We start from the raw sequence: 8,637 nt of genomic DNA, 5'->3' as shown, positions 1-8,637 counted from the left end.
ACACTCTCACACACAGACACAGACAGACACACACACACACAGACACAGGCACACAGACACACCGACACACACACACACACACACACACACACACACAGCAACACACACTCTCACACACACACATACACACACTCACACACACAGGCACACACACACAGCAACATACACACACACACACACACACACACACACACAAGTACCTGAAAACTTGACAGCAGTGATGGAGGAAGAATGCTCATCCAGGGTTTGCAGCAAACTGTAATCATTCTCTGCATCTAACACATGGATCAGGCGATCTCGGCTGGCAGATGCCAGCAACTTCATACCTAGTGATGGACGAGGAAGGCATTAAAATAATAATCAGCTACAAGCAAAGGGAAAAAGTCCTACTCAACAACAGTGTGCATGTAAATTATTATTTGGTACTACAGATCTTGAGCATTGCTGAAAAATGATACATTTTTGTCAAAGCACACATCAGGACCATTTCGCAAGAATACCAATATAAAGGAGAACACATATTACACAATATGAAAAGAGAGTGGAGATTGGTTGGTGAGTGGACTCTGTTTGGTAGAGGTGATGCCATGAGAATGCACCCGGATAGATGATGACGGATAGTCGACTGCCAAATTTTGTTTAAATTTAAACTAGGCAACCAGTTTAAGATTGCTATTTAGGATTGTAGCATGCTGCACCTCAGCAGTACATACACTAATATGCAAGTCTCTGTGCTTTGTAGAAAGAAAGAACAAGTACACACACAGTGCCTGTTTCAACCTTACAAAACAGGGAACAGCCATTCTCCGATATATTGCTCAGGCCTATGCCTTGACCGCTCAGAGTCAACCTGCCTGGTTTAAATTAACAACTTTGTAAACATATGCACCTTGTGCTCAGTGTTAGCTACCGTCTTCCCGTACAGAATGGTCCTGGCCCTATGTGATTCAGGTAGCTTGGGCTATAGAGAAAAGCCATCAGATCTCCACCAGCCTGGGAGTTCCCTCTGTTCTCTGCAGTCAAAGCCACATTAAGCCTGAAAAGAAAAGATTATTTTTCCTCCAGAAGTCACTGCAAGCTATGACTTTAAGTGGTAAGTCAAAGCCTTTTATAGGTGAAGCAGTCATCCTGTACCCACTGAAAATTAGTGAAAGCATCTGGAGAAGGAAGACTGAGAAGCAGTGTTCTGATCAGTACAGAACCGTCTCAGCAGATTCTCTCAACAGTGACCACAAACTGGTTTCCCAGTTTTCCCTCAGTCCATAACACCCATTTTTCTTTCCTGTCTGTCTGCATGCGTGTGTGTAAGAGGGAGCGAATAAGGGCTTAGAGTTTAACCAGCAGAGGTATGTGCCGAGAGTTCATATCTGTTTACCTGCAGTTACAGGTTACTTACTTGCAGTAAATAGTTATTCTTGTTAAGTAGAGAAACCCGTTCTGCCCTTTCTGTCAACCTAGGTCTAAAAGATTGATAATTTGGGGAATTTTGCGCACTTCCTTTTAAAAAATCTGTCAACTTTTGCATTGACTCTGGGAATAGGGGACTTTGATTTCCAACATGCCGCTCCAGTAAGCTGTGATAATAAGGAGCATTACTGGACAAAGTCACTTAGAAATATTGGACAGGCACTCAAAACCTTAGCCGAAGAATTCGGTTTTAAGTTCTGCTTTAAAGGAGAGGGAGCCAAAGGTGGAGAAGTTTGGGGAGTCAAGGGCCAAGTGCTTAGGCTTCTGAAGGCATGACCAATAATGGTGCTGTGATGAAAATTAGGAATCCGTCATAGGCCTGAACTGGAGGAGTACAAAAAGCTCAAAGCGTTGTAGAGCTGAAGGAGGTTACAGACCGAGGGAGGGCCCAAGCCACAGAAGGATTTGAACACAAGAAGACAAAGTATAATGTTGACCCTGATCAGGGGCTAATGTAATGTTGTCAATCTATGGGTAAGCCGGACAGGATATACCTGATGAAAAGGAGCAGCGGACTGCGAATGAGCTCAAATGTATGGGGCAACTGTTTGAGATCAGAATCAAATGTAAAATACACAGAGGTTGTGGGGAACCCTAGTCATGGAATACAAGGCCGCTGTCTAAGCGATGGCACGATACAGAACAACTCGAAGGTTATATTTAATCTTTGCTTCCCTGGGACTGGATCATTGCCTCAAATCCCTATTCACTGCAACTTATACGATGCAACGTGTTCTCCGAGGGGCAAATTGCGGGGCTGTTATCTTCTCATGGAACTTTGCCAGTAGCCAACAGAGTGGGAAAATAGGCTTGTCTCTACTGAAACCCAGCCATTATCATTTGCAGTATGGTCTGGTTCCACTTCAGGTCAGCTCGTAGTGACCCAGGAGAGGGTTACAAAGCCGCTCTAGCCGTTAACTCACCATTAAACCACGCCACCCACCGACCCTGACTCCCCCCCCGGCCAACTACGCCTCCCCTTACACCCCACACAAACCCTTGACTGCTATTTTCCACCTGTCTGCACCCTGCCAATGCCACCCCCCCTCCACCTGCGCACCCCTACGACCTGACAACATGCTCCCCCAACCAACACCATCTTGACAGTCCGCCACCTCGGCCTGGCCCCAACACTGCCCTCTTGCAGACCCACAATTCCACATCTTGCCCATTAAGGCCCACCTGCCCACCCATTTTACCCCCAACCCTTGCCCAAAAATTGAACCCAAAAACCTCCCGCTCCTGCCGCTAGAACAGGGCCTACCATCCTGCCGATGCCCCATACCACCGTGAACCCTGAACCGACCAAAGCAGTCCATCGTTTACTGGGTGCTCTTGCACCCTGCCCACCTAAACCCTTCACCAACCTGCACTCTAACCCCTTACCTTAAGGACTTCGACAGCCGCACTGTCAAAGTGTCTGGCAACAAGGTATCTCAAAATAAATCTTCGATCTCTGAACACAGCAAGTGACTGCTGCAGAAAGGGGCAGTGCGTTGACTTCCCTTAACAGTCCTGCACGACGGAGTGGGGAGCTGTTTGATTTCAGAAATGCTATATATTTGCAAAGGAGCGAGGGTCGGAATTCCAAGCTGGAAACGATAAGCCACGGCAACCGGAGAAATCTAGGAATGGAGTGACAATCTGCCTGTGCTCGCTGCTCCTCGAATATCTAGACAAGTGAATCTGTTCCCACAGATTTACAAGGATATTGCCAGGTTTGGAGGGTTTGAGCTGTAGGGAGAGGCTGAATAGACTGGGGCTATTTTCCCTGGAGCATCGGAGGCTGAGTGGTGACCTTATAGAGGTTTATAAAATCATGAGGGGCATGGAAAGGGTAAATAGTCAAGGTCTTTTCCCCAGGGTGGGGGATTCCAAAACTAGAGGGCACTGGTTTAACGTGAGAGGGGAAAGATTTAAAAGGGACCTAAGGGGCAACTTTTTCACACTGAGGGTGTATGGAATGAGCTGCCAGAGGAATTGGTGGAGGCTGGTACAATTACAACATTTAAAAGGCATCTGGATATGTATGTGAATAGGAAAGGTTGAGAGGGATACAGGCCAAATGCTGGGAAATGGGACTAGATTTATCTAGGATATCTGGTCGGCATGGACGAGTTGGACCGAAGGGTCTGTTTCCGTGCTGTATATCTCTATGACTCTAGCCGATGTCAACATGACCATTTAAGTTGGGATCTACCTCTACGTCATGAATGAGTCATGATGTACTTAAAGATAACTTAGATATCAGTTTTGGTGATACAGAACAGAGCTGTCCAACATAGTAGCCAGAAGCAAAACTTTGTCATTCAGATGAGACGAGCAGCATGCCTGACGGGTGAACAGAAAAAGTGAGTGCCAGCCAAAGTCATTGGGAACATGACTCCTCATGTGTGCATGGTCCATGCTGGTGAACCTTTCATATCTGTTGGTATGATCAAAATCCGAGTGTGTTCTTTGATCACTGCAAATGCTTTCTCTCTTAGCTACTGAATCCCTTAAGGAAATACACTCACACACACACACAACAGGTACGTTTCCCTGTACTGTGCGAATGTATGTGAATTAGAATGATACTGAATTTGTCCTGACTTATCAACAAAAAAAATCCTAAGCAATCTCATAAAAGTGTCCCACCCCTGTTAAACAATGATTTCTAACAAAATAAGTGCACATGGTTGGAACATGGCAGGACTTGGACAATCCTACTGTGGTGAGCAATGGTTTTAGATACGTTCTTACCAGTCTCTGGTTTGGAGTATTCGAGACACAGGATCTCCGAATCATGGGCTTCCACTTGAAGGAGCTCTCTCAGTAGCTGGAGATCATGGACCCTGACAGACACAATGCAACACAAGTAAATCAGTCGATTCCAGGCTGCACCATACAGCCAGCATAGGACTGATAAATAATTAGGTGCAGATAACTGAGATAGTCATCCATTATCTGTCCTATGTCTTTGCTGTTTATGCTACCACCGAATCCTTGGGTAAAAAAAGTTGAGATTGCTGCCCTTATCCTTAAATCCCAGCTTGTCTCTTGTCCCTCCTCGTCCCTTACCTGTCAGACCATTGGAGCAGAGGCAGGCCATTCAGCCCATTGAGTCTGCTCCACCATTCGCTGATAATCAAGGCTGACCTGATAACCCTGAGCTCCACTTTCCTGACTGTTCCCCTGCCCCTCGCCGTCACCTACTCGGTTCTTCTGACACCACGGCGTGCCCACTGGATGTCGTACCTTCAGACTAAATCCCTGCATCCTCTTTGGAACTCCCCCCTCCAAATGTCCCCGCTTCTCTCTCTTCGCCTGGGACCCTCCTCAGAACCCAGTTCTTTGACCAACGTTCTGGTCACTTGTTCTTCTCCCACCTAGCCCAGCTTTGCTTCCACCTCCTCACAGCCGGCTGTTTCTCCTACTCGAAAGGCGCTCTGTGGTCATGGGATTGTTCAGACCCCTTGAGGGATGATGGGAATTTTCAGAGGGCTGCAGACACAAAACCTCGCTGCCTTTCTTCCTGAGCTATAATTATAGCGTTAACCTGACATCCCCCTTAGCGAAAATGAACAGTCTGAGACCTACTGAAAAGATTCCCCTTGTAAAGCCCTTTAGAATGCCCAATGGCTGTGAAAACCACTACATAAATGCAATTCTTTATTTCTACCTCACTAATTCCCAGGATCTGTAAATCACGAAACTCTTTTCTTTGAATTCTGCATTTCGAAATTCAAACTTGGCGTCAACCAATTGCTGCTCATCAGCACCTTGCTTTATAAATGCGGACTATGACACGGCGCAATTTTACGTTCAATTTGAAGGAGAGCAGAGTGGGTCTAAGACTTGCATTTTAAACTTAAATAACTGATTGGAAAATAGCCAGTGTAACTCCTTTATTCAACTATGAGGGCATAGAGCTAGTTAAAATGAAACGGAAAATTAGCTGAAGGAATAGGTTAAAAAGCAGACGTTTACGAATAGATATATTCCAACAAGACAGAAAAAGTCCAAGAGGAGGACCCACCATCATCGGATAACTAAAAAAAAATTAAAGGAAGTATCAAACTGAAAAGAGAAAGCATATAATTATGCAAAGACCAGAGGCCCCAGGCTAATGCTGCGGAGATACAGTACAAAATCCACTGTGGTACCTGGTGGAATGTAAGATTAATTATTGCATTCTGGAATTGGAAATATTCGTCTCAGTCACAGCAACTAGGAAGCCACAATAAATCATTGTAAACCCACATGCACGCGCACATGCACACACACACATACAACACACACACACACACACACACACACGTGCACACATGCATACACACACACACGCATACGCACACACACACACAGACACACACAGACATATATATGCACGCAATCACACACACGCACGCACACACACATTCACACACACACAGACACACGCGCGCACACACACACGCACACACTTACACACAGACACACACAATACTTGTCTGGCTCACTTCGGTGGGACACACCTCAGAGTCCCAGCCCGGTCTCCGGATGCCATATGTTGTCCATCAGGGCTCACACACAGTGTTCTGATTCCAGTCTTCATCTCGGCAGCCTGGCCATCCGGTTTGTCAGAGCCTCCCGCCAAACTGTTCTCCACATCCAGCAGTGTCGACGTATTGCAGTCCATGTAGAGAATCTTCAGCAAATCCTGGAACAAGAAAGTCAACATGAGCTCAGGCCCCATGTTCGCTCACCGCTGTGTCCAAACGTGTAACTCAGCAAGCATCAGTGCATTTCGCTAATGGAAACGTGGAAGGTGCAAAAGTGAGAAGGCGAAAGAGAGGCTTGCACTGATAATAGCACCCATCACAACCTCAGGATACCCCAAAAGTGGTTTTGCAGCCAATTAAGAATTTCTGAAACATAGTCACCTTTGCAGTACAGGAAACTTGACAGAGCGAGAACTTACACTTAGCACTATAATAGTGTCCCAATGATCTATGAGACTGGTGTTGGATAGGTTTGGAACAGTAGGGAGACAGCAACTTTTCTTGCCTTTACATGGGATTCTCTCTGAAATGTTTGGAGGGATATGGGCCAAGCGCAGGCAGGTGGGACTAGTTCAGTTTGGGATCATGGTCAGCAAGGACAGGTTGGACCGAAGGGTCTGTTTCCGTGCTGTATGACTCTGCGACTCTACATCCTTCCTCGAGCTGTGGTGGGAGTCATCATCTGGAGTGAGTGGTGGATCCCGATCAGGCTGAGCGCAATACGGCCAGTCTATAACTGGATGGGAGCAGGACATTTAAATCACGGAAAGAGAACAAATCAGATCCCTGTACATGGTCCACTATTTACGACCCCATCCAGCCACCTTGGTTCCACTTTATCTAACAAAGATCTCAGTTCTCCAACCGACCTCATGCCTCCACGTTTGTCGGGGGAAGAGAGCTCCAGAGTTTCCGCCACCTTTTGTGCCCCCCGGCATCAGCCTGAAGACCAACGTCTCTCTCTCTCTCACACCTTAAGGCTATACCCTCCCATTGTGAACCCTCCGAAGGAGGTCAGGGATCTGAAGTGGAATTAAAGGGAGAGAGGGTGGCGTGGGGACTGCGAGTGATGCAAAGTGAGGCCAAAGAGCTTTGAGGAACTTAAATTGGCCGCTAAATATCCGGCCCATTTCAGTCCAGTCCGTGCATTCAGCACTTGAAGGAGATTGAGCTTGGAGGCACAGTAGCCTCGCAGCCATCGGACTGGGTAAAGAATCCAGATGGCGGGAGATCAGACCCCAATATTGTGGAAAAACTTCTCCTTTCTTTATTTTTAACGCTTCTCCCTTAAAGTTCGATGTGTTGGCCTATTTTTCTGTGCTTTAAGATGGCACTGGAGAGTGGCAGCACTTTATGACACTCTTCGCTATATCCTGTAGCAAAATGCACGTGGCAATAGACAGAGAGACTGAACACGCAAACATCGCAAATCGCTGCACCTATTTCCATAAACGTGTGGGCTAGCAGCAGGCAAGAGATGAAGGATTGCGGGGCGGGGGTGCGCGGTGAGGCGTGGTGTGTGTGTGTGTGTACGCGCGTGTGCCTGGTCTCGGTCACCCGAATCCGTCAATCTGACGGGGATCCAGTTGCTCACTTACATTGCTGACCATGTTACGATGCAGCGAGGTCCCGTGGGTGCTGGATCCCTCCGTGTTCCAGAGACGGACGGTATTGTCAGACGAGCAGGTGATGAAGGAGCCTGGAGGGAGGCACGCTCGATTGCTGTCCTCCACTTCTGGATAGACCTGCCAGAGACAACCATACAACCTCAGCTCCATCCGGAAGTGACCGTTTGAAAATTGCGGCACGCTATTGACAACAAAAAAAATGAAAAGGCCTTCGCTCGTGGAGCTCGTATTAATTAAGACTTCTCTCACACGAGTACCGCAGCCTAGCAAGTTGTTCATTCCTGCTCATGGTGTGACACAAAGTGCAAAGGGAAAAAACCATGGCTTAACAGGGAGGTTAGACGCAAAAAAAAAGGCATACAAATTGTCAAGAAAAAGACCTGAGGACCGGGAACAGTTTAGAAGTTAACAACGGAGGACCGAGGGATTGATTGAGAAAAGGGGAAGCACAGCATGACATTTAGCTCATGGGGAACATAAGAACCGACTATAAAAGTTTCTATATGTACATAAAGAGAAATAGATTGGCCAAAACGGGTGTGGGTCCCTTACAGTCAGAAATGGGGGAACTTATAATGGGGAGCAAAGAAATGGCCGATGAACTACACTCATACTTCACACCTGTCTTTGCAAAGACAGACATGCATAATGTACCAGAAACATTGGGGAACGCAGGGGACGAGCTGAAGGAAATCTTTACTGGTGGAGAAATGGTGTTGGGGGAGCTGATGGGGGGGTAGACTTACAAATCCCTGGGTCTTGTTAACCTACATCCCAGAGTACTTAAGGAAGTGGCCCTAGAAATAACGGATGCATTGGCGGTCACTTTCCAAGATTCTACAGACTCTGGAGCAGTTTCTACAGCTTGGAGGGTAGCTAACGTAACCCCACTATTTAAAAAGGAAAATAGAGAGAAAACAGGAAATTGTAGATCAGTGAGAGATAGTAGGAACTGCAGATGCTGGAGAATCCGAGACAACAAGGTGCAGGGCTGGATGAACACAGCAGGCCAAGCAGCA

At 46.9% G+C, this 8,637-nt stretch overlaps 1 protein-coding gene across 1 annotated transcript in view; it reads right to left on the bottom strand.

The window, feature by feature from the left end:
* Positions 1-8,637, bottom strand: part of mapkbp1 (mitogen-activated protein kinase binding protein 1) — a 165,482-nt gene that overhangs the window by 46,539 nt on the left and 110,306 nt on the right. The window contains exons 9-12 of the mRNA XM_048600305.1: positions 7,589-7,735; positions 5,964-6,148; positions 4,210-4,301; positions 157-326 (exon numbers count right to left, since the gene is read on the bottom strand). Coding sequence (XP_048456262.1) covers positions 157-326; positions 4,210-4,301; positions 5,964-6,148; positions 7,589-7,735 — 594 coding nt within the window. The remainder of the gene's footprint in view (positions 1-156; positions 327-4,209; positions 4,302-5,963; positions 6,149-7,588; positions 7,736-8,637) is intronic.

This window comes from Rhincodon typus, chromosome 8 (assembly GCF_021869965.1).
Source record: "Rhincodon typus isolate 14 chromosome 8, sRhiTyp1.1, whole genome shotgun sequence".
Classification (NCBI taxonomy): Eukaryota; Metazoa; Chordata; class Chondrichthyes; order Orectolobiformes; family Rhincodontidae; genus Rhincodon; species Rhincodon typus.
Note: the sequence above shows the minus strand (reverse complement) of the source record. Positions and strands in the feature narration are given on the sequence as shown.